Source organism: Phacochoerus africanus, chromosome 5 (genome assembly GCF_016906955.1).
Source record: "Phacochoerus africanus isolate WHEZ1 chromosome 5, ROS_Pafr_v1, whole genome shotgun sequence".
Taxonomy (NCBI): Eukaryota; Metazoa; Chordata; class Mammalia; order Artiodactyla; family Suidae; genus Phacochoerus; species Phacochoerus africanus.
Window position 1 is genome coordinate 119,227,541 of NC_062548.1, and position 24,448 is coordinate 119,251,988.

The following is a 24,448-nucleotide window of genomic DNA, read 5'->3' on the forward strand; positions in this document are numbered from 1 at the left end:
TAATACTACAAAGCCAAACAAGTATTTTTACTTGAGAATGTATCCACTGTCAGGCTTTGGGTATAATATTTTTTGCTTATACTTCCTCACCTGATTCTAAGAATCTTATGAGGTAAATAGCAGTTTTTGATTAGAGTCCTAATACTGTAGTATGAGATTGGTTCTGTCCAACTGTTAAGTCTGTGGCATTTTCTCACTTTAAGTAATGAAATATTTTCAGATAATTTGTCTTCTAGAAAGAAAACAGCATTTTAAACTGTAATAGACTTTTTATCTTTTTACAACTCCTCAACTTATTTCTATACATTTTTTCCCCTTTCTGTATTCTTTCATGATGATTGTTTAGAAATATTAATCTAGTAAGCCATTGCTCCTGGGATATTTGAGGAAATCTTAGGACATTTTGTGTGCCTGAAGTTTTAGGAGTTTGTAGAATCGTATTGGCTCCAAGAAAATAAATAACCATGTGAGTTTTGTTTTCTGAAGTCATGGTAACTGCTGCCTCTCTGAATTCTTTTTACAAATGAAAGAAAAAGACCGTTGATTGCGCTTTTAAGCTTTCTCATGAAAACAGGAGTACTTAATTTTTAAAAAGGTAGAAAAAAAAAAAGCTGTCTCTTAAAGGAAATTGGAAAAGATTGATTGCACCCTTAAACTTTCTGATCTAACCTGGGGCGGGTTGGTGGGGGCAGGGGTCGGGGGTGGGGAGGGGGAGAAAATAAGGTTCCTGTTGCGTTTTTTCTTGTCTCTTTGGGGATCTTTTTCTCATCAGAATTATCTTGCTCTTTAAAATTTTATTTTCTTCTATGGTTCCCTTCTATTTACAAGAAACCAGGTCTTTTTTTTTTTTTTTTTTTAAAGAAAATCCTTCTTTGACTTTGTAACCTCTTTTAGACTGTTGTCTTGTTTCTTCTTAATTCTGACACTTCTTATTCAAGTAACTCTTTAATTATCACTTGTATATTCTCATCAGTCACTCAGTTCTTCACTTAGTGATTTCTACCTCAGCAGAAATTGCCCTTTCAGAAGTTACAGTGACCTAATTACCAGTCCACAGGTTTGGGTTTATCAGATTAACTCCTGTTTAGTCTTTTTGGAATCAATTTCCACTCCCCCCTCATTTGAGTGAAACACTGTATTTTTCTCTAGTTTATACGGGATTCTTTCTGCTTGCTCTTTTAATGTATTTTCCCAAGGTCTTGCCTTCTGCCCTCTTGTTTTCTCATTCCATATATTACCTATGGCCCTTTTATTACTATTTCATATCCATGTCTAGTCCTCACATCATTCTGTCTCAGAACTGTGTTTCCCACAGTCTGGTAGACATCTCTCTAGGTTTTTGGCTAGAATTCTGAAGCTAACTTTTGAAATCAGAAATCATTGTTACACTTCTTTCAGTATCTGTCTCCTGGCCTTCTTTCACAGCTCCTAAAGCACAGCAGCTTTTTACACCTGCCTTGTCTTTATTTTGAATACTGATGTCACTAATCTTTTAGTTATTCTGCTTTCTGGAATCAGTTTCTTATTTTCTACTTTTACAATTCTAGATGAATCTGCCATTAAGACTTGAATTGGTCTGCTAATTCATTTATTTCCTGATTTCTCATTTTTAATGCTGTAATTGGATATGTCCTTTTGGCTTTATACTAAAGTCAAGGTTTTAGATTTCTAACAAATTCTGATCTGGGCAGGAAGCTTCCCTGAAAGCCAGGGCAGCATAAACTCTTCTCTTTTGTTATTCTCAAGTTCTTCTACTTAATTGTACGAAATTTATGGTAGAATGGTGTTCGGTATATGTGGTAACTGATGAGTATGGTTTAAGAAATTCTAGGAGTTCTCATCATGGCTCAGTGGTAATGAGCCCAACTAGTATCCATTATAGGATGCGGGTTAGATCCCTGGCCTTCCTTGCTCAGTGGGTTAAGGATGGGGCATTCCCATGAGCTGTGCTATGGGTAACAGACACGGCTTGTTACTATGGTTATGGTATAGGCTGGCAGGTACCGCTCCAATTCAACCCTAGCCTGGGAACTTCCATATGCCGGTTGGTATGGCCCTAAAAAGACACAAAGGAAAAAAAAAAAAGGGAAAGAAGTTCTGAGATTCAGGGAGAAAATCGTTTTTACAAATTGGAAAAATTTTCTACCTATTTTAGAAGGTTAGTTAGAAAGTCACCTAGGTGGGGATAACTTAACTTCATTGTACGTTTACTTTCTGTAGCATTTGACACTATTATATAATAGCATATAATAACTCTTATAAGTTCTCTTATCCTTGAATCATGTTCTTCTGACTGTTTTAGGTATTCCATTGGTACGTTGTTACAAAATAAACAGCACATTATTTATGATGTCTTTCTTCATCTCTGCTAGCTGTTATTTTTTCTTTCAGAGAATTGTGTATTTCTGTTAGAGTACTTACTATAATATGCCTTATGCCATGAGAAACTATTTGTCAAATAGATTGTGTACTGGGTTTAAGTAGGTTTTAATCTTTTTTTTTTTTTTTTACCATTGCCTCCCTCCCATGTCTTATAATCACAGTAGGTGTTCAACAGATGTTTGTTAAATGAAATTATTCCCTTAGTTTGAATGCCTTTCTTGCTCATGGGTTGTAATCACTCTGACACATATTACTAAATGTCTGTGGGTAGATTGCATAATCCCTTTTAAATATTTTTGTCCCGAAACTGGCAACGCCTTTTTTCAAAGGGTTAGTTTATAATTAACTAGTAAAATGCTTTGAAGAAGTTAAAGTTGAGCATTATGATCATCCCATTAAAGACGAACTGTTAGTATCAGGTTTGTAGGTAAAAGCTTTCCCAAAGCTTGAGGTTAATTAAATGGCATTGAAGTAATTATTTTGTAGTATTTACATCTTGGTTATTTGCTTTACTGAAATCCCTAGATTTCTTTGGAGGGGAGGAATCTTTTTTTTGGGGGGGGGGAAGGATGCTTTTGTAGTGCTATTTATTCTGAGGTCTTTGTCACTGAGCCAAGTCAAGATTGAAACCCTTTCATTATGATAGTAGTACATTAATATAGTGCAGCAGTTAGGATGATGTGCATCATATTATACTTAAATTGTTTTATATGCCAGAGGTCCTCAGACTTTTGTGTACTAAAAATCATTTAGAGGCCCTCATTTAAAGTATCCCATCTCCAGAGATTCTAGTTTAGCAGGTTATGTTTCTTTAATGAGAAATTCAGGTACATTCTGATTCAGTTAATATGTAGAACACACTTTGAGAGATACTCCTGAATGGAGCTGTAAAAAGTTGGCAGCATATGGGAGAATGACTAATAAACTCACATTATTTAAAACATGACTATTTTGTCTTTAATTCAATATGCACACAGTACTTACTCCTAGAGTGTGTTTTTGAAACTTCAGTACCTACAGATGCTCCATGAAAAAAGAGCTTGATCAAATAAGTTTGTGAAATATTATATAGTATCTTCCATACTTCAGAGATTTGTACTGCATATTAGCATATTAAAGATTCTTAGAAGTCAAGTGAAAAACCTTGGACCTCATCATTTCTTAGACATATTTGACCATGGACCTTCCTAAAAATGTCCTGAACAAACTTGGGAGGTTGGGGAAATCGTGCCCTTTTTTTTTTGTTTTGCTTTATATCGTCTGGAATTCAAAAGAAGTGGTGTATCTTTTATAATTAAAGAACTTAAAATCTTGCTTGAACCTCAAGACTTGGATATGCCATCTTAAAAGATGGTAAGTATATAATGCTAAAGTTGATATTATCAAGTGCCAGAATGGAGAGTTGCAGCTACCAAAGGGAAGAGGGCGATTTAGGTTAGATTATTCAGGTAAGATTTTGAGGGAGAGATGGGTCTTGAAGGGTGAGTGGTGGGATTTGATTACAAGTGATGCTGGCCTGGGCTGTCTAAATGGGTAAAGTATTTCACAGGTATCAGTTTCTTTATTCACAACTGTGTCTTCAAACATATAGTCAGTGCTTCCGCTGTGACTGTTTGTTGAGTGTGTTATATAATAATGGTTTCCAAACTCTAATGTGTATGAGAATCATCTGGAGATCTTGTTATAAATGGTTTCTGATTGGATAGGTCTGGGGTAGAGCATGTTTGAAGTGACAGATATAGAGCCTGATCAAGTCTTGGACGAGGAATTGAGTAAGATGACCTTCGAGGTCCACTTTAACATTGGTTTTATAAATATTCTAGGGTGAAGTGTCTGAGGTAGTAGACAGAGAACTGTATTAGGAATGGAAGCACCTAAATTCTAGTTTTTTTTTTTTTTTTCTCCCCCTAATTCTGTCAGTCATTTGTTAGCCTTGTGACCTTGGTCTAGAGTTAGTTGACTTATATCTGAGCTTTAGTATTTACTCAGCTAAATACTGAGTTAAAGGGTGGGACTGGAGAAGGCAAGGGCCTGGGGAAGTGAAATAATACAATTTAAAAAGCATTCATTTTTTAAGTACATTGAGCATATTTACCGTTAAGTACTATTACATGACTGAATTGCATCTTAAGTGGATTTACCCCCCTCTACTGAGGGATAGTTTGAAAGTAGCTAACCAGTTTTCTTGAGAGCTCAAGTAAGTGATGTGTATGTTACATAATTAACATGTTTATTATCCTTAATTATAGACAGTTTAATGTTTGAATTTCTAATTGTTTTTCCCTTTGTGCCTTTTAGTAGGAATGTGGTCTTGTGGGTTTAAAACTAGCTCGTGGTAACTTGCATTACAGCACAAAATTAGAAGTTTGTCTTTTTGTGAAAAAGTTTCTAGTAAGTGAATAGTCTATAGGCTATATATTTGGATACCTTTAAACGTATATTGCAAGTATTTCTTTTTGTGAGTGGCTACATTCTTTTTGTGAGTGGCTACATTTTGACTAATTATTTGTATAATGTAGCTGGGTTGCTTTGGGAAAATATACGGAAATGACATTTATGAAATGGATACTTTTTGTATTTTTCTTAAAAGAAATTTAAGAAAACTCATATATATTTAAATGGTAGCATATTGAAAAGGATTATACATGCTTTTAAAATATTATCTATAATCTCAAGTGATAAAGTATTAACATGTGAATTAAATCTTCTCTGAAGAAAACATAGCTCTTTTCTCCACTCTCTTACCCACCTGTCCAGTATTCAAGGAATTGGGTGGTGAAGAGGACAGCTACTGTGACTGCAAAGACAGTTATGCCTGTAGTTTGAAGACATGAGGCTGGGGAGGGATTAGTGTGTGATGGATGTAGGTCTCTGGTTGAGAGACTGATTATATTAAACAAATTAATTAATTGAAAGAGCAATTGTATTGAAAACAATGGAAGTCGTGTTTCTCATGGGGAAGGACTTATAAAAATGGAAAATCTAAAAAGAAACATAGGTATGGAATTAGAATTGGAAGCATTGGTGTACACACATTTGTTTTTTATTATTTGTGTACAGGTAGGGAAGAAATAGGTATAGATATGTATATTTATATGTATGTATATGTAGTAATATACTTCCTAGCTTTCTCTTTGAGAGGACTCAATAGCAGTGAAACCCCAGTAACAAGGAGCACACCTCATGCCCAGATCTTGATTTCCGAATACTATCCTTGACTAAAAGAAGCTAATGCTCAATTTAGCTCAATTTATAGGGTGAGGGAGGGAAGGTACTAGATGAGTCTGGAGAGTTCTTTTGTGCCAGAAAGTAAGGAAATACTCACAATGGTGGGGACATGTCAAAAGGATACAGGAACCACTTTGAAAGGTTCCTGATAGCCAAATCTAGTATAATTTGAGCAGAAAAAAATAGAGGAATGGGTAATAACCCATAGGATAAAGTAAGAATCCATGAGTCCATACTGATATAAATAAATGAGTGAATGAAAAGGAAAGGAGGGTTGGGGAGGGAAAGTTCTTTAAAGTAGAATGCCAACTAAAAAATACTGAAGGAGTAATGGGATTAGATAATCACCACCATAGCGGTATTAAAGGCAAGAGTAGTCAGTGAATGCTTTGGCTAGTGGGTAGAGAGGTTTGACGAGAAATAGGATATTGGTGAATTATCAGAATGATTCCGTAGAAACTAATCAAATACAAAGGGAAAAATAGTGACTTTTTCAGTGGAGAAATCTGGCAGACACTAACTTGACTAAGTGATCAGTTATATCTAATGATGGGTCGGTATAATATGTATGCATAGTATCTCATCTATATATCTGTTCCTTGAATGTTATAGCCTAAATTGGGTTACGAGGAACATCAGATAGACCCAGACTGATGGTCATGCTAGAGAATGAAGAGCCTATATCCTTTACAGTTAAGGGCATAAAAAGGGGAAAGACTAAAGAACTGTTCCAGATTTAAAGAGACAGAGTAGATCTGATAACTATATACAATGTATGTTCCTAGATAGGATCCTGAACCAGAAAGAAAAGAAGGACATTGTTGAGACATTTGATAAAATTTGAATGTGTCTGTGGGTTGGCTCTGTGTTAAATCAATGCTAATTTCCTAATTGGGAGGCTTGAATGATGCTAATGTAGCAGAGGGTCTTTTTTTTGGGAGTTAACACATTGGAGTATTTAGAAGAGGAATGAGGAATCATGTCATAAAAAGTTACATGCACACACCTCTTCTGTAGGCCTGAAACTTTTATTTTTTTGTTTTTTGGTTTATTTATTTTTGCTTTTTAGGGCTGCGCCTGTGGCATATGGAGGTTCCCAGGCTAGGGGTCCAGTCGGAGCTACAGCTGCTGGCTTGCACCACAGCCGCAGCAATGCTGGATATGAGCCGAGTCTGAGAGCTACACCACAGCTGACGGCAATGCCAGATCCTTAACCCACTGAACAAGGCCAAGGATTGAACCCCCAACCTCATGGATCCTAGTCGGATTCGTTTCTGCTGCACCATGAGGGGAACTCCTTATTTTTAAATTTTTATTTATTTTTATTTATTTTTGCTTTTTAGGGCCACACTCATGGCATATGGAAGTTCCAAATGGCTAGGGGTCGAATAGGAGCTACAGCTGCTGGCCTATGCCACAGCCATAGCAATGCAGGATCTGAGCCTCGTCTGTGACCTACATCACAGACTCATGGCAATGCCAGATCCTTAACCCACTGAGCAAGGCCAGGGATCGCACCTGCATCCTCATTGATCCTAGTTGGGTTTGTTACCACTGAGCCAGGACAGGAACTCCCTGAAACTATTTTCTTTTTCTTTTTTTTTTCTTTTTGCCTGTTGTCTTTTTAGGGCCGCACCTGTGACATGGAGGTTCCCAGGCTAGGGGTCGAATTGGAGCTACAGCTGCCACAGCCACAGCAATGCAGCATCTGAGCCTCGTCTGTAACCTACACCACAGCCCATGGCAACGCCAGATCCTTAATCCACTGAGTGAGGTCAGGGATCAAACCCGCAACCTCATGGTTCCTAGTTGGATTTGTTTCCACTGTGCCATGACAGGAACTCCTGAAACTATTTTAAAGTAAAAACAAGAAGCTAACCATACTTTTCTGAGTATAAATTTAATTTTTCTAACTTTTTTCTATATTTACAGATGATTACATTCTGCTACACTCATAGAGGGATTCGTTCAGTAAATATTTATTGGTTGAATAAGCACTTATTTTATCCAAGAATTTAAGAATTCTGTATATTTTGATAGGAATAATAAAAATACATTTTAAACTTTGTCTTCCAGAAAGCTGAAGTTGATGGTAGTTTAAGTGATAGCCACGTGTCTCCTCCAGCCAAACGCACTTTGAAACAACCTGATTCTGTTTGCAAAGACAAATCAAAATCACGAAGTACTGGTCAGCGAGAGGAATGGAACATATCAACTGGACAGACCAGGTGAGAAGGGAGAACTCATCTGTTGTTTTCTCTTGAATTATTTGATAAGATTCAACACTGGTATTAAGGCTAATTTTCTTAAATTGTAAAGCCACCTGTTTAGAAATACTTGTAAATTGTATTAAGCTTATTTTATATTTTTTGTATGTAAATTAGTTTCTCTAAATATGCCAAAATATATTGTCTTCTAAAAATACGTAGTATATCATAGAAACTATTATTACTAAGATAATAAGGATTTTGATAGGTCTTAAATGTTTACAATCTTGAAAATTTAAATAAAAAAACCGTGGCTAGAATTATATTTTTTACTTGAAAGATCAGATTAAAATCTCCTTTCTAAAATTATTAAATATTTCACTTGAATTGGTATACTAAAATGTGATAAAATTTGAATTTTTTTTTTTTGGTCTTTTAGGGCCACGCCATGGCATATGGAAGTTCCCTGGCTAGGGGTTGAATTGCAGCTGTAGCTGCCAGCCAGCCTAAGCCACAGCCATAGCAATGCGGGATCTGAGCCACGTCTGTGATCTACACCACACAGTTCACGGCAACACCGGATCCTTAACCCACTGAGTGAGGCCAGGGATTGAACCTGCATCCTCATGGATGCTAGTCAGATTCGTTTCTGCTGAGCCATGATGGAAACTCCAAAATTTGAATTTTTTAAAGAATTATTTTCTTTTAAATGTCTTCAAATTAAATTTTCTTTATGTCTCTTTCAATATGTATTAGGAAAATAGTTTTGCTCACCTACCAAAGTAAAAGGTACTAATTTAATGTAGATAGGATAGGTACACTTAGAAAAGATTTAAACTTAAACTCAGACTCTTTAGCTTCTCTTTACTCCAAAGTCTTTGATGCAGAAGTGCTGGTGATGTGCCAACTGCAAACAAAAGTGAAAGAGAATTGGAGTTCCTGCTGTGGCACAACAGGATTAGTGGCATCTCTGCAGCCCTGGGGCTCAAGTTCGATCCTTGGCCTGGCACAGTGAGTTAAGGACCCCGAGTTGCTGCAGCTACAGCGTATGTCACAACTGCAGCTCCGATCTGATCCTTGGCCTGGGAACTCCATATGCTGCGGGGCAGCCAAAAAAGAAAAAAAAAAAAAAGAGAGAGAATTCTTTTTTGACAATATTTTGATTTTATCTATGTAGATAAATTGTGTGTATTGTTAGTCTTAAATGAAAATAGTTTTTGGGGTTATATAGACTTTGACAGGCATTTGTACATTTGCTCGTGTCTAAAGAGTCTGTGCCTATTTTAATATATACCACTTTATTTAGAATTTTTATTTTGTATTGTCTAGGAGCTTAGTAGAAAAATACATAAATTATACTTTTTTTTTTTTTTTTTAATGGCAGCACCTGTAGCATATGGAAGTTCTCAGGCTAGGCATTGAATCGGAGGTGTAGTTGCAGGCCTGCACCACAGCCACACCAGGGCTGAGTTGCACCTATGACCTATGCTGCAGTTTGCCACCACACCAGATCCTTAACCCACTGAGCGAGGCCAGGGATTGAACCCTCATCTTCATGGAGACTGTGTTGGGTCCTTAACCTGCTGAGCCACAATGGGAACTCCTTATTTTTTTTTTTTTTTAACTTTCCCATACTCATTCATATGTGAGATGAAACAGATCTATATCCCTGTAATGATGTTGCTTAAGTACTACCCTTTAATTACCCTTCTACACTTGATCTACATGTTTTAATCTGTATCCTATATTTATTAAATGAGTGAATCAGGCTTATTTTTCTAGATAAATGTTTGTAAAAATGTGCTTTTAGTGTAAAATGTTTGAGCTTTAATTGTATGATAATTTTAACAGTTTAATTCAAGTACGAGTATTTAATACAGTAGATTTCCCACATCTTATCCACTCACAAGTCTTCTATGTAAATTAATCTTGGATCATGTCTTTCATATAAAAAGGCCTTAAATTTTTGTGGGGAAGAGAGTTTTGCTTCCATTTAGTTACCTTAGAGTTTGATATTTCTTTTATTTATTTATTTATTTATTTATTTATTTATTTATTTATTTATTTATTTATTTATTTATGTCTTTTCTAGGGCTGCTTCTCACGGCATATGGAGGTTCCCAGGCTAGGGGTCTAATCAGAGCTGTAGCTGCCGGCCTATGCCAGCTCCCGGCAACACCGGATCCTTATCCCACTGAACAAATCCAGGGATACTCCTGATATTTCTTTTAAAAAATATTAAGTACGTTTTGAATAAAAAGCTTAAGAAATAATGAAAGCTAATAGAATTTACTATTTCTATTATCATTTTGTCTTTTTAGGGCCGTACCCATGGCATATGGAGGTTCCCAGGCTAGGGGTCAAATCAGAGCTGTAGCTGCCGGCCTACACCATAGCCACAGCAATGCCAGATTCGAGCTGCGTCTGTGACCTGCACCATAGCTCATGGCAATGCCTGATCCTTAACCCACTGAGCAAGGCCAGGGATCGATCCTGCTACCCCTGGATACTAGTCAAATTCATTTCTGCTGAGCCACAACGGAAACTCCTCTAAAGATTTTGATTGGAGCCATCACTCTTAATTTTAGCTCCAGGAGTTCCTGTGTGGCTCTGAGGAAATGAATCAGTTAACTTTATGGTACATATTTAGCTTAAGCCTTTTCATTGGATTTTAGTTTATAGAGCTGAAGACAGAGTAAGTTTAATTTATAATCTGTTATTAAAGCTTTTCTTAAAATAGAAATAATGAAATGACTCTTAGTTTATTTTGTTAATTGATATATTCTCAATCTTAGGGTAAAAAAAGAATGTCCTTACACTTAAAAAAATAATATTACATCATTTACATTTTAAAGGTTAAGACTATTCCACTAGTATTACATTTCTTGCTTCTTTAAATGAATTGATATGTTTGCATATTAAATATAATTGTATTCTAGGTTAACTTCTCAGCCTGGTGCTGCATTACCAAACGGACATAGTAGCTTATGTGAGTATTCTGTTAATGAAACTGGTTAGTATTGAAGTTCTTTTAATTTTAGAGTGTTAAAGTGGGGTAAAATAGCGATTTACTAGTATGCTCGGTATACAGTTTGAAATGACTAGATTTCAATCATAGTGAATATGTATGTAATTGTTAAAGAGTTAGAAATCAGTACAATTGAAATAATTTTATTTATTTATTTATTTATTTATTTTGTCTTTTGTCTTTTTAGGGCCACACTGTGGCATATGGAGGTCCCCAGGCTAGGGGTCTAATCAGAGCTGTTGCTGCCAGCCGACGCCACAGCCACAGCAACGCCAGATCCAAGCCGAATCTGCTACCACACCACAGGTTATGGCAATGCCAGATCCTTAACCCATTGAGCAAGGCCAGGGATCAAACCCTCAACCTCATGGTTCCTAGTTGGATTCGTTTCCGCTGCGCCATGACGGGAACTCCCGATTGAAATAATTTATGGCAGATTGTAAAGAGTTATAGAAATTTTAATTATTTAGTATTAAAACTAGTTAAGAGGTTGTGGTAAACTTTTAATAATCTTTTGAAAGTAATTTTGATTTTTTTTTCTTTTTATACTCTATACCTTGAAATGGAAATCTCTCTCTTCTTATAGCCCTTCGAAGCCATCCCCTTCGAGGAGAAAAGAAGGGAGATGGGGACCTTTCTTGTATAAATGGTGACATAGAAGTCAGAAAAAGTTGTCGTTCCAGGAAAAACAGATTTGAAAGCGTGAACCAGAGTTTGTTATTTGATCAGCTAGTCAATAGGTATGAATGCTTTTGTAGTAAGCACTTTGATATAATTGTTGTTTTTTTAAGCCAGTTATGTTTTAAAAACTAACTTAAGCACTGACTTAGCAATCAAAACAGTTATTTCAAAACTTAATTCAAATTAAGCATGCAATGATTGTCAGTTTCTCATCACTTTACTAGATTTAATGCAATTTATGTAATAGCTTAATTTTTCTTATTCTAAGCTCTAAACTATTGTTCATAGTTAGTATAAAAAGTAATTTTATTTTATCTTCACTACTATAGTCTTTTAATATTTGTTCATTTAACATTTGTAGATTTTTTTTTTAGGTTGGTTGTTTTTGCTTTTTAGGGCTGCACCTATGACATATGGAAGTTTCCAGGCTAGGGGTCATATTGGAGCTGCAGCTGCCACCCTACGCCATATAGTGATGTGGGATCTGAACCATGTCTCCGATCTACACCATAGCTCACCGTAACACCAGAACCTTAACCCACTGAGTGAGGCCAGTGATTGAACCCACATCCTCATGGATAGTAGTTGGGTTTGTAACGACCTTGAGCTACAATGGGAACTCCCTGATTTTTTTTTTTTTTTTTAAAGCTGCACCTGTAGCATATGGAAGTTCCCCAGGCTAGAGGGTTGAATTGGAGCTTCAGATCCAAGCTGCGCCTGTGACCTACACTGCACCTTGTGGCAGTGCCAGATCCTTAACTCACTAAGCGAGGCCAGGGATCGAACCCACATTCTCACAGAGACAGTGTTGGGTATTCAACCTGCTGAGCCACAATGGGAACTCCCTGTTTTTGATATTTTTCAAGCAATATTAAGTTCCATTATAATTTGATACACAGTAAATATAATTTTGCTTAGTTAAGATTCCAAATTGAAAGTCTTTTGAGACTGTATATATGGGATGTAGCTAGTGAATGATCCTAGCTGACTGTTTAGCATCCACATGCAGTGAAGCTTTATTCTTCTCAGATAATAAATCATTTTACTTAATCCTTACAAAAGCCTGGAGAAGGGAGGTCAGGATAATCCCTATTCGAGAGGAGGGGAAATTATGTTCGATAGTGATAGTGTCAGATTTGAGTATTAGTTATTACTTGTTAAGTACTTAGTATCTGAAGTACTATTTAGTAAGTGCGATGTATGTGTTTAAAAGATAAAATATGCCAATGTTAGCATGTATTTCGTGGATGTTAATATCCTCTAATTTCTAAAAGTATCTGTTCAATTAACATTTTATTGTCTTTAAACTTCTTACAGATCTTTTAATCTTTTTTTTTTTTCCTGCCACTCTTGTGGCATATGGAAGTTCCCGGACCATGGATTGAATCTGAGTTGTAGCTATGATCTATGCCACAGCTGTGACAATGCCAGGTCCTTAACCCATTGTATCATAGCAGAAACTCCCAGATCTTTTATTCTATACGGTTTTCAACACCATCTTCAAATAAAAAGATTGAATTCCCCCCCCCCCCCCCCCGGTACCTTGGCTGTGATAGTTATTTGTAGTACTATTATGAATTTAAATATTTAGACTTATAAACAAAAGTCTTCTATTTATAACTTTTAATATATATATATATATATTTTTTTTTTTGTCTTTTGTCTTTTTTGTTGTTGTTGCTATTTCTTGGGCTGCTCCCGCGGCATATGGAGATGCCCAGGCTAGGGGTCCAATCGGAGCTGTAGCCACCAGCCTATGCCAGAGCCACAACAACGCGGGATCCGAGCCGCGTCTGCAACCTACACCACAGCTCACGGCAACGCCAGATCGTTAACCCACTGAGCAAGGGCAGGGACCGAACCCGCAACCTCATGGTTCCTAGTCGGATTCGTTAACCACTGCGCCACGACGGGAACTCCAACTTTTAATATATTAATGTAGAAGATGTTCTGTTTCCAACCTTTTATGAGGCCTTATCTTCTGTTGGGTACCAGTTCAGAAACAGTTATTAATTGGAATGTTATGTACAGTAGTGTTATTAGAGATGATTTAATTATGTTTTGATGAAGAGCTCTTTTACATGTATGACAACAATGTATGATCCCACAATTTTCTAAACCCTAGTTTTATTATATAATTGTAGTACTGCCGAAGCTGTACTACAAGAGATGGACAACATTAACATCAGAAGGAATCGTCGATCAGGAGAAGTAGAACGGCTTCGAATGTGGACAGATACAGAATTTGTGAGTATATTAACTTTAACAAGCTTTGCAAGTATTTTTTATTTTGATTGAAGAATTCAGAGAAAGAGATGGGGAGAGAAAGAGAGAAAGTGAGTACAGGATTTAGATTGCTTGAATTAACAGAATTGTTCCTTCTTTGTTTCCATTTTTTTTTTTTTTTGCTGCTTTTTAGGGCTGCATCTGTATGGCATATGGAAGATCCCAGGCTAAGGGTTGAATCAGAGCTGCAGCTGCCGGCTTATGCCACAGCCACAGCAATGCAGGATCTGAATTTGTCTGTCATTTACACCACAGCTCACCACAACGCCGGGTCCTTAATCCACTGAGCAAGGTCAGGGATTGAACCTGCATCCTCATGGATCCTAGTTGGGTTCATTACTGCTGAGCCACTTCAGGAACTCCCTTTGTTTCCAGTTTAATCTGGGATCATATTGTTTTCTTTCTTTTTTTAGCCATACCCTGTTTGCCACAGCCTTCCCCCGGAGACCCTCTACACCTTTGCCAGAGAGTCATCTTAAAGTAGAGCTCTGATTCTGTCACTTTTTTTATCTGAACCTTTAATTTTTTTAAAATATGTACTGATTTAAGTAAAAAATACCTTGGAGTTCCCATCGTGGTTCAGTGGAAACAAATCTGACGTAACCCTGAGGTTGCAGGTTTGATCCCTGGCCTTGCTCAGTGGGTTAAGGATCTGGCATTGCCATGAACTGTGGTGTAGGTTGCAGATGCGGCTCAGATCTGGCATTGCTGTGGCTCTGGCATAGGCCGGTGGCAACAGCTCTGATTCGACCCCTAGCCTAGGAACCTTCATATGCCGTGGGTGTGGCCCTAAAAAGACAAAAGGCAAAAAACAAAAAACAAAAAAAACCAAAAAAAACCCTTGGCAATCCTTCATAATCTGGTTTCAAATTTATCTTCTCATACATCATTGCGCAAGTGTAAACAAATCATTCTTGTTCTTCTTTTACTTCTGTTAATACTTCTAATTAGGGAGTGATGCAATTCTGCCTTTGTTTCAAGGCTCCTTTCGTGTGCTACCTCCAAACATATTTAGCAAGGGGAGGAGGGTGTCTGAACTCCAGAGCACTTTGTACCTTTTTTTTTTTTTGGTCTTTTCTAGGGTCTTGCCCTTGGCATATGGAGGTTCCAGGCTAGGGGTCTAATCGGAGCTGTAGCCACCAGCCTACACCACAGCCACAGCAACGTGGGATCCGAGCTGCGTCTGCAACCTACACCATAGCTCATGGCAACTCCGGATCCTTAACCCACTGAGTGAGGCCAGGGATCAAACCCGAAACCTCATAGTTCCTAGTCAGATTCGTTAACCTCTGCGCCGTGACGGGAACTCCCTTTGTACCTTTCTTTATGGCATTAAACTTGTTTTACTTTCTTTTATAGTTACCTGTGACTTGACTTATTTCATCCTATTAGGCTGTAATTTGCCTAAGGAGAAAGTATGTCCATGATATTGTAGTTTTAAATGTTCAAATATTGTATATGTTTTATTTTTCCTCTTGTTTCTTAAATTTATTGAATTCAGTAAACTCCATTTTCATAAATCTGTGCCTTGTAAATAGATGCTCAATAAATTTTATTGAGTGGGCTTGTCCCATTTTGTCAATGGTGTTTTTAGCTGGGAATAAATTTCATGTCAGTATTTGACAGATTTCTCTTTTAAAAGGAAAACATGGATATGTATTCAAGAGTGAAAAGGCGAAGAAAGTCGCTGAGAAGAAACAGTTATGGGATACAAAATCATCATGAAGTTTCTACTGAGGGTGAAGAAGAAGGTTTGTAGAGCATCTTTTGAAATAAATACTACAAAGTTAAGGTGGGAGGGAAGAAAAATATATAAGAGTAATATATGTATAATATTGCTGAGTGGGTGATTTTTGGCTTTAGAAGTCTATGTTGCATAATTTGGAATAATTTTTACTCCACTGGCATTTCTGAGTTTTCATTTCCTTCAATTTGAAAAATGACTGTACACTGTTGTATAATATATCCTATTAGTAGCTATTGATAGTCCTTAGTGATCTAATTTGGTGTAGCATTTGCCATGGGCAGACTGGCTTGTTAGGTGAGGCTTCTTTTGTACATAGGTACCTTCTTTTTTTTTTTTGTCTTTTTGTCTTTTTTGTTGTTGTTGTTGTTGTTGTTGCTATTTCTTGGGCCGCTCCCTCGGCATATGGAGGTTCCCAGGCTAGGGGTTGAATCGGAGCTGTAGCCACCAGCCTATGCCAGAGCCACAGCAACACTGGATCCGAGCCGTGTCTGCAACCTACACCACAGCTCACGGCAACGCCGGATCGTTAACCCACTGAGCAAAGGCAGGGACCGAACCCGCAACCTCATGGTTCCTAGTCGGATTCGTTAACCCCTGCGCCATGACGGGAACTCCTATAGGTACCTTCTAACTAGAAATCTATGTCCATAGCCATCTCTTTATATAGCTTCTAAATCTCCGATTATTGGAGTCTCAAATTTAGGTATGAACAAAGGAATAGTAAATTATGAAGAGAAAGAAACACTGCTAATACTAGTGGAATGAGTTGTGTTGCTCCGTTCTGAATTGAAGAACCCTGACTAAGGAGTTCCCTTGTGGCTCAGTGGGTTAAGAACCTGGTATTGTCACTGCAGTGGCTCAGGTCTTCTGTGGCACAGATTTGATCCCTGGTCTGGGGAGCTTTCACATCCTTTGGGTGCAGCCAAAAAAAAAAAAAAAAGAGAGAGAAAAGAATCCTGACTGTACCCCTGGAGAACAGATGAAAGCATGTTTTCCCCATGGACCATAAGTTGATGACCATTTGTAGGATTTAATTCTGTAGGAATTACCCTTCTTAATTAAAATGAGCTTTTAGAAGATTTGGTCTACTCTAAATGCAAGAGTAGTTGTATTTTTATTAGGAAATCTTACTAGTTTCTACTATTTGTATAGCTTAGATGAAAAAAATGGATTTGTTTCTAAATTCGATAATTAATATTAACGAGTTTTAAAGAGATGATATTTCTAATTTAGGTATTTTATCGATCAGATGTTATAATAGCTAGAACCTCTATATTGCTTCCTTTGGAGAAAATCTGTATAGGTGAGACAGATTTGTAATGTGATTTTTGTCTTTTCATTATCTGAACACTTCTGTGGAGTTCCATATAGATCTTCCATATAGAAAATCTTCTTGTAAAAAATAATGCGTTGTTGTGGAGATTTTTTTTTTAAGTAATTTTTTCTGAAGATTTAAGAAACTTACTTGGACACAAATAATTTATGGTGTTATTTAGTTAATGCTATATTTGCTGATTTCTCGTAACCTAATAATGAACTCTTTTTTTTTTTTTTTTTGGCGGCACCCATGGCATATGGAAGTTCCTAGGGCAGTGATTGAATCCAAGCTTCAGCTGCAACCTATGCCCAAGCTGCCACCTATGCCACAGCTGCGGCAATGCCAGATCCATAATCCACTGTGCTCCAGTGGGCACTCCCAACATTTTTAAAGCTTAGAATAAACTTTCTAATGTCATGAGTGCAATGTAAAGTCCTTTGCCTTTCTAGGCTCCTATTTCACACTGCATCACTAACAGCTTTAAAATTTTTCCTGTGCCTTAATATGATTTATTATATTGACAATTCTTATTGTTTAAATTTAATCATAAAGTACATTGAATGTGGGGACCATAAGCCTGTAAATTTTCATCAGACTTTTATTTTAAGGTATAAATAGATGATACATCAAAGCTATAGCCAACCACTTTTTAAAAATAAACTTTTAGGGAGTTCCCTGGTGGCCTAGTGGTTAAAGACTCGATGTGGCTTGTGTTCAGTCCTTGGCCCAGGACCTTCCACATGCCCTGAGCACTGCCAAATCAAAAACCAAAAAAATCCCCCAAAAAACAAAACCCCCCAAGCACTTTTAGGTTTTATGTACCTTCTAATTTATTTTTAAGTGTGTAAATAGGTGAATTACCATAAAGTGATGACTTATGTCAAGAAATAAACTATTACCAATGCCCCAGATATCTACTTCATGCTTTCTCCCAATCTCTGCCTGAATTTTTCTGCCAAAATGTAGCTAATTCATTTTTACCTGTTGTCAACAAGCCTAACAAACCATTATACTGCCGAAAAAATTGCCTTTGCCGTAACATTAATAATTATCTTTGAAGCATATTTTTTTGAACTATAAAGTATTGTGTAAATACTAACCTTATTCAGTGGTTAATTGGGCTTTGGATGAAGTTTGTTGTAGGAATATTTTGAGTTAGCGTCTATTATTATGTTGTATGACCGAAGGTATCCTACCATAAGATTGAAAGGTCATAGGTAAATCAAGAGCTCAAATATATTTATTTAGCAGAGAACTTTATTATTTGTAATAAAGCCATTTTCTTTTACATCTAGGTTGATTTTTAATTGGATTGATTTATGCTGTATAATACAATGTTGACACTTTGCAGTGAAGGAGTAAAAGACAAAATAAGAATATTCAGTTCTAGGGGTTCCCGTCATGGCTCAGTGGTTAATGAATCTGACTAGGAACCATGAAGTTGCAGGTTCGATCCCTGGCTTTGCTCAGTGGGTTAAGGATCTGGCGTTGCTGTGGCTTTGGTGTAGGCCAGTGGCTACAGCTTCGATTAAACCCCTAGCCTGGGAACTGCCATATGTCACGGGAGTGGCCCTAGAAAAAGGCAAAAAGACAAAAAAAAAAAAAAAGAATATTCAGTTCTAGAGCAGACCAATCCTTGTGGATTAAAAACAATGTTTTTTATTTTTATTTTTGTGTGTGGGAAACTAGAATCTCAAGAGGAGGATGGAGATATAGAGGTTGAAGAGGCAGAAGGAGAAGAAAATGATAGACCATATAATTTGAGACAAAGAAAAACAGTGGATCGATACCAAGCACCTCCAATAGGTAAGAGACTCTAACTTTTTCTTTTTTGTAGAATATTCTGCTTTATCTCTTAAAAAATTAGTGTTGCTGAATTTAAAAGGTGAAATCTGTTATAGGTTTAGTACATCTGTTCTTATATATACTTCCACTTACACACACAGCTAATTAAGGTGAAGGACATAATTACAGCATAGAATTACATAGAGCATGTAAATTTTATTTAAAAAACCTTACATTTAATAATAAATACTGTTCATACTTTTTTGTATTACTTTATATTTTATTGAGTACTTTCATTTGCAGTTCTTTAGGGTAAGTTACTCTATGTTTCAAGTCTTTAAGTTATTTATTCAAAGTCACAAAATGCAGCTTGGTCAGTAATGTAGGTTTGTGTTTTGTTTTTGTTTTTTTCTTGAGAAGGGGAAAGTTTATCTTAATGATATTAAATCTCATGGCAAGCAGTCGGTTCCACAGCAATGTTTCATTGACTGTTTTCCCCAGCTCTTGGGAAATTCCATCAGTATTGATTCCTTCAATTAAAAAAAATTTCAAATATAGGAGTTCCTGCTGTGGCACAGTAGGTTAAGAAACTGACTGTAGTGGCTCAGGTTGTTTCGAAGGTGCAGGTTTGATTGCCAGCTGGGTACAGTGGCTTAAAGGATCTGGTGTTCCTCAGCTGTGGCTCAGATTTAAGTCCCTAGCTCGGGAATTTCCGTATGCCACAGGTGTGGCCATTAAAAAAAATTCAGGAGTTCCTGTTGTGGCTCAGTGGTAACGAACCCCACTGGTATCCATGAGGATGTGGGTTCGATCCCTGGCTTTGCTCAGTGGGTTGAGGATCTGGCATTGCTGTGAGTGGCAGTGTAGGTTGTAGACATGGCTTGGATCTGGCATTGCTGTGGCTGAGGTGTAGGCCAAGCGGCCATAGCTCCAATTCCACATGCTGTGGATGCAACCCTGAAAAGATAAAAAAATTGAAATATAATCCAAGTATCATGAAATTCACCATTTTTTCCTGGGTTTTGGTGATTTTTTAATCTGTGCAATTTATTGCTTTTTAGTATATTCACAAGGGTGTGCAGTCATCACCACTTTCTAGTTCCAGAACATTATATTACTTCTGCACTCCATTCCCCCAGCCCTTGGCAATCACTAAGGTACTCTCTGTCTCTATAGATTTGCCTGAATATGATCTTTTGTGTGTAGCTTCTTTCACTTAGCATAATGTTTTCAAGGAAGAACCTGTATAGTTCTATTCAAACACTTTTGCTGTAAAACAGTGATTGATTCTCTGGACAGAGTTACCTCACTAGTAGCTTGCCCAACTATGTAGATATTTCTATTCCAGTTAGGAATCACTGTCTCAGATAGCCTTGTTAATAATGGGGGAGGTATGGGCAGGAAAAAGATTGTGAACCACTTTTCTAGGTTTTTTTTTTTTTTAAAGCTTTAGTCAGGTATAATTTATATGTAGTCCATTACCATTGCATGTATTTCATGTGTACACTTTGGCAAGTTGGAAACACCTTAGGAATATACCTAGGAAACTGTCATCACAATCAAGACAATGTGTTCATCAGCCCCCCTACATTGTGTTCTGCCTGTTTGTAATCTATTCCTACCTTCTTCTGCCTTCCACTGCTCTCAGACAGTGATTGATCTGATCTGCTTTCTGTCACCATAGATTAGTTTACATTTTCTTGAATTTTATGTACAGTGTATACTTTTTTTTTTTTTTATCTTTTTGCCTTTTCTAGGGCCGCTCCTGAGGCATATGGAGGTTCCCAGGCTAGGGGTCGAATCAGAGCTGTTGCCACCGGCCTATGCCAGAGCCCAGCAATGCCAGATCCGAGCCGTATCTGCAACCTACACCACAGCTCATGGCAATGCTGGATCCTTAACCCACTGAGCAAGGCCAGGGATTGAGCCTGCAGTCTCATGGTTCCTAGTCAGATTCGTTAACCACTGTGCCACGATGGGAACTCCCAGTGTATACTCTTTTTGATCTGACTTCTTTCACTTAGCATAATAATTGTACAATACATCCATGTTGTTGAATATAACAGTAGTGTGTTCCTTTTTATTGCTAAGTAGCGTCCCATTGTATGCAGTCTCACAATTTGTTTATCCATCCACCCATAGCATGTGGAAGTTCCTGGGCCAAGGATCAAATCTGTGCCATAGCAGTGACCTGAGCCACAGCAGTGACAATGCCTGATCCTACCGCTAGGCCACCAGGAAACTGCAGTCCATTCACTTGCTGATGGACATTTGGATTGTTGATATTTATTGTGTGGCTATTATAATGTCGTTATGAACATAATCGTGTAAGTCTTTGGACATATAGTTTCATTTTTCTTATAAACATTTAGGAGTAGAATGGCTGGGTTTTATGATCAGGTGTTTGTTTAACTTTCCTTTTTTTTTTCCTTTTTTTAGGGCCTCATCCAGGGCTTATGGAAGTTCCCAGGCTAGGGGTCGAATTGGAGCTGCAGCTGCTGGCCTACTCCAGAGCTGCGACGTACACCATAGCTCACAGCAACGCCATATCCCTGACCCACTGAGCAAGACCAGGGATCATACCCCCATCCTCAGGGATACTAGTTGGATTCATTTCCACTGTACCACAACAGGAACTCCATAACTAGCTTCTATTTAGAAGGTTAACAGAAGTAATTCCTGATTCTTTAATGCCTTAATTTACCAATTTATTTTGTTATTTGTTACCTTTTTTTCCCCTTTAAGTACCAGCTCATCAAAAAAAGAGGGAAAGTACACTGTTTGATATTCACAGATCTCCAGCAAGAAGAAGCCATATCAGGTATGTTTTGTTGGTTTTTGAAAGGAGGAAATATTTACATTTATCATTTAGATATATCCTTTAAGTAATACATAGTGTAGGGCCATACAATTGGAATCGAAGTGTTGATGGTGTTAATGATATGACAATGAGGAACTAAATAGCATCTTTCTTTAATTAGTGACTAGTAGTTTTTACCATGTATGTGATTATTATCTTCTTGGTCCAGTTTGCCTGAAGTAGTTATTGATTTTTAAAATTTTATGGCCACACTTGGGGCATAGGGAAGTTCCTGGGCCAGGGATTGAATCTGAACTGCAGCTGTGACAATCCTGGATCCTTTTAACCTACTGCACTGGGCTGGGGATCAAACCCTTGCCTCTGCAATGACCTGAGCTGGTGCAGACAGATTCTTAACCCACTGCTCCACAGTAGGAACTCCCAAAAGACTTTATTTATTTATGTTTTTTTCTTTTTTGGCTGCCCTACGACATATGGAGTTCCTGGGCCAGGGATCAGATCCGAGCTGCAGTTGCCATCCAAGCCACAGCTGCTGCAATGACAGATCCTTAACCTACTGTACTGGGCTGGGGATTGAACCTGTGTCCCATTGCTCCCAGGGCAACACTGATCCTATTGCGCCACAACAGGAATGCCTCCATAGTAGTTTTGATTATAACCTGTTTTGTTGTTTTTTTCTTCAAAAATACTTCTTACATCTTGTAAAAAATTCCAATAGGATATAAATGTCTTAAGTGCAAAGCAGAAACCCTTGTTTCCTTGTAAACCAGTGTATTATTTTCTTTAGTATCTGGAAAATAGGAGAAAAAAAAAAAACCCCAAACTCTCCTTTCTAATAAGATTTCAGGAGTTCCCGTCGTGGCGCAGTGGTTAACGAATCCGACTAGGAACCATGAGGTTGTAGGTTCGGTCCCTGCCCTTGCTCAGTGGGTTAACGATCCGGCGTTGCCGTGAGCTGTGGTGTAGGTTGCAGACGCGGCTCGGATCCCACGTTGCTGTGGCTCTGGCGTAGGCCTGTGGCTACAGCTCTGATTGGACCCCTAGCCTGGGAATCTCCATATGCCGCGGAAGCGGCCCAAAGAAATAGCAAAAAGACAAAATAAATAAATATCCTGTGAACAGTAAAGCGGCCCAAAGAAATAGCAAAAAAAAAAAAAAAAGATTTCAATGTTATTTACACATATTTTTATTATTTTTGTTTTGTTTTGTTTTTTGGAGGCTGCACTTTTGGCATATGGGAGTTCCCAGTCCAGGAGTCCAGTTAGAGCTGCAGCTGCTGACCTACAACACAGCCACATCAGTGCTAGGTCCTTGACCCACTGAATGAGGCCAGGGATCGAACCCATATCCTCGTGGTTATTAGTTGAGTTCGTTACCACTGAGGCACAAAGGGAACTCCTCAAAGTTATTTATTGATCTATAGATAGTCCTCAATTTGGATGCAAATTACATTTGTTGCTTGGTTGCTTTCCTGAACTACTCTGTTAGAAGTTTCTAGCCTCCTTCTCCTCCTATTTTTCTTTTTTCTCTGTAGAACTTACCATATATGTATCTCATTAGATATAAGTTGCATGAGTACAAACATATTAATAATTGCTGAATAAATGAGTGGATGTATTTTCCATTGAGCTAATAGATATGATGCTCAGAATGAGTTTTTCAAAGGCTGTTGCTACTGTAATGATTTTAGGGATTTCATTCTCTTTAATTTAATAGGAGAAAGAAGCATGCCATTCATAGTAGTGATACAACTTCTTCTGATGAAGAACGCTTTGAAAGAAGGAAATCAAAGAGTATGGCAAGAGCAAGAAATAGGTTAGTAAACTTTTAATTGTTATTTCCATGGTAGAAAAAAGGAATAATAGTTTAAACTTTTTGGGTTTTTTTGCTTTTTAGGGGGGCACTTGTGGCAAATGGAAGTTCCCAGGCTAGGGGTCAAATCAGAGATGTAGCTGCTGGCCTACACCACAGCTCACGGCAACACTGGGTCCCCAACCCACTGAGCGAGGCCAGGGATTGAACTTGCATCCTCATGGATACTAGTCTGGTTTGTTACCACTGAGCCATGATGGGAACTCCAGTTTAAACTTTTTGAATGGGATTATTACCTGAAGTAGCATTTTGCTAACAGTGACATTCAACACTTATTTATTTTTTTCAACACCCTTTTTTTTTTTTTGCTTTCTAGGGCCAAACCTGTGGCGTATGGAAGTTCCCAGGCTAGGGGTCAAATCAGAGCTGCAGCTGCCTATGCCACAGCAACAGCAATGTGGGTTTTGAGCTACGTCTTTGACTTATAGCATAGCTCACAGCAACACCAGATCCTTAACCCACTGAGTGAGGCCAGCGATCAAACCTTCGTCCTCATGGATACTAGTTGGGTTCGTTACTGCTGAGCCACAGCGGAAACTCTTTCAACACATATTTTAGACTATAGTAATACACTGGCTTGGTTTTTCCGTAGTGATTCGTGGAGTGGAAATCTAACCTTGGGGAATTTCTCATAAATTACTTACTTTGTAAGTACTCAATGAAATAATGTGTGGGAAGGTAGAGAAGAGCTATGGGAAGAGGCCAGTTTCTATGATAGTCAGTACCTCTCCTCTAAACCAGATCCATTTAATGAGGCTGATTTTAGGTGTTAAAATGATTGCAATACTCAGAGTAAGATTTGGTTTCTGATAGAATTATTTCATGAGTCTTTGGATTTTGTTGGAAAATTTGTTTTGGTTTTGTTTTAATGAGTGCCTCTGGTGATCTTTTCTTAACTAGGGTAAATGACTCTGATTACTGCATGGCTCACTAAAATCTTTTCTTTTTTTTTTGTCTTTTTTGTCTTTTTGTTGCTGTTATTGCTATTTCTTGGGCCGCTCCCTCGGCATATGGAGGTTCCCAGGCTAGGGGTTGAATCGGAGCTGTAGCCACCGGCCTACACCAGAGCCACAGCAACGCGGGATCCGAGCCG

General features: G+C 37.8%; 1 protein-coding gene across 3 annotated transcripts in view; it reads left to right on the plus strand.

Moving 5' to 3' along the window:
- The window catches only part of ATAD2B (ATPase family AAA domain containing 2B), a 121,642-nt gene that overhangs the window by 13,456 nt on the left and 83,738 nt on the right, over positions 1-24,448 (plus strand). For all 3 annotated transcript variants that reach the window (XM_047782555.1, XM_047782556.1, XM_047782557.1), the window contains exons 2-9: positions 7,687-7,838; positions 10,757-10,806; positions 11,432-11,585; positions 13,671-13,773; positions 15,455-15,563; positions 18,567-18,683; positions 21,408-21,483; positions 23,200-23,298. In XM_047782555.1, the coding sequence (XP_047638511.1) occupies positions 7,687-7,838; positions 10,757-10,806; positions 11,432-11,585; positions 13,671-13,773; positions 15,455-15,563; positions 18,567-18,683; positions 21,408-21,483; positions 23,200-23,298 (860 nt within the window). The remainder of the gene's footprint in view (positions 1-7,686; positions 7,839-10,756; positions 10,807-11,431; positions 11,586-13,670; positions 13,774-15,454; positions 15,564-18,566; positions 18,684-21,407; positions 21,484-23,199; positions 23,299-24,448) is intronic.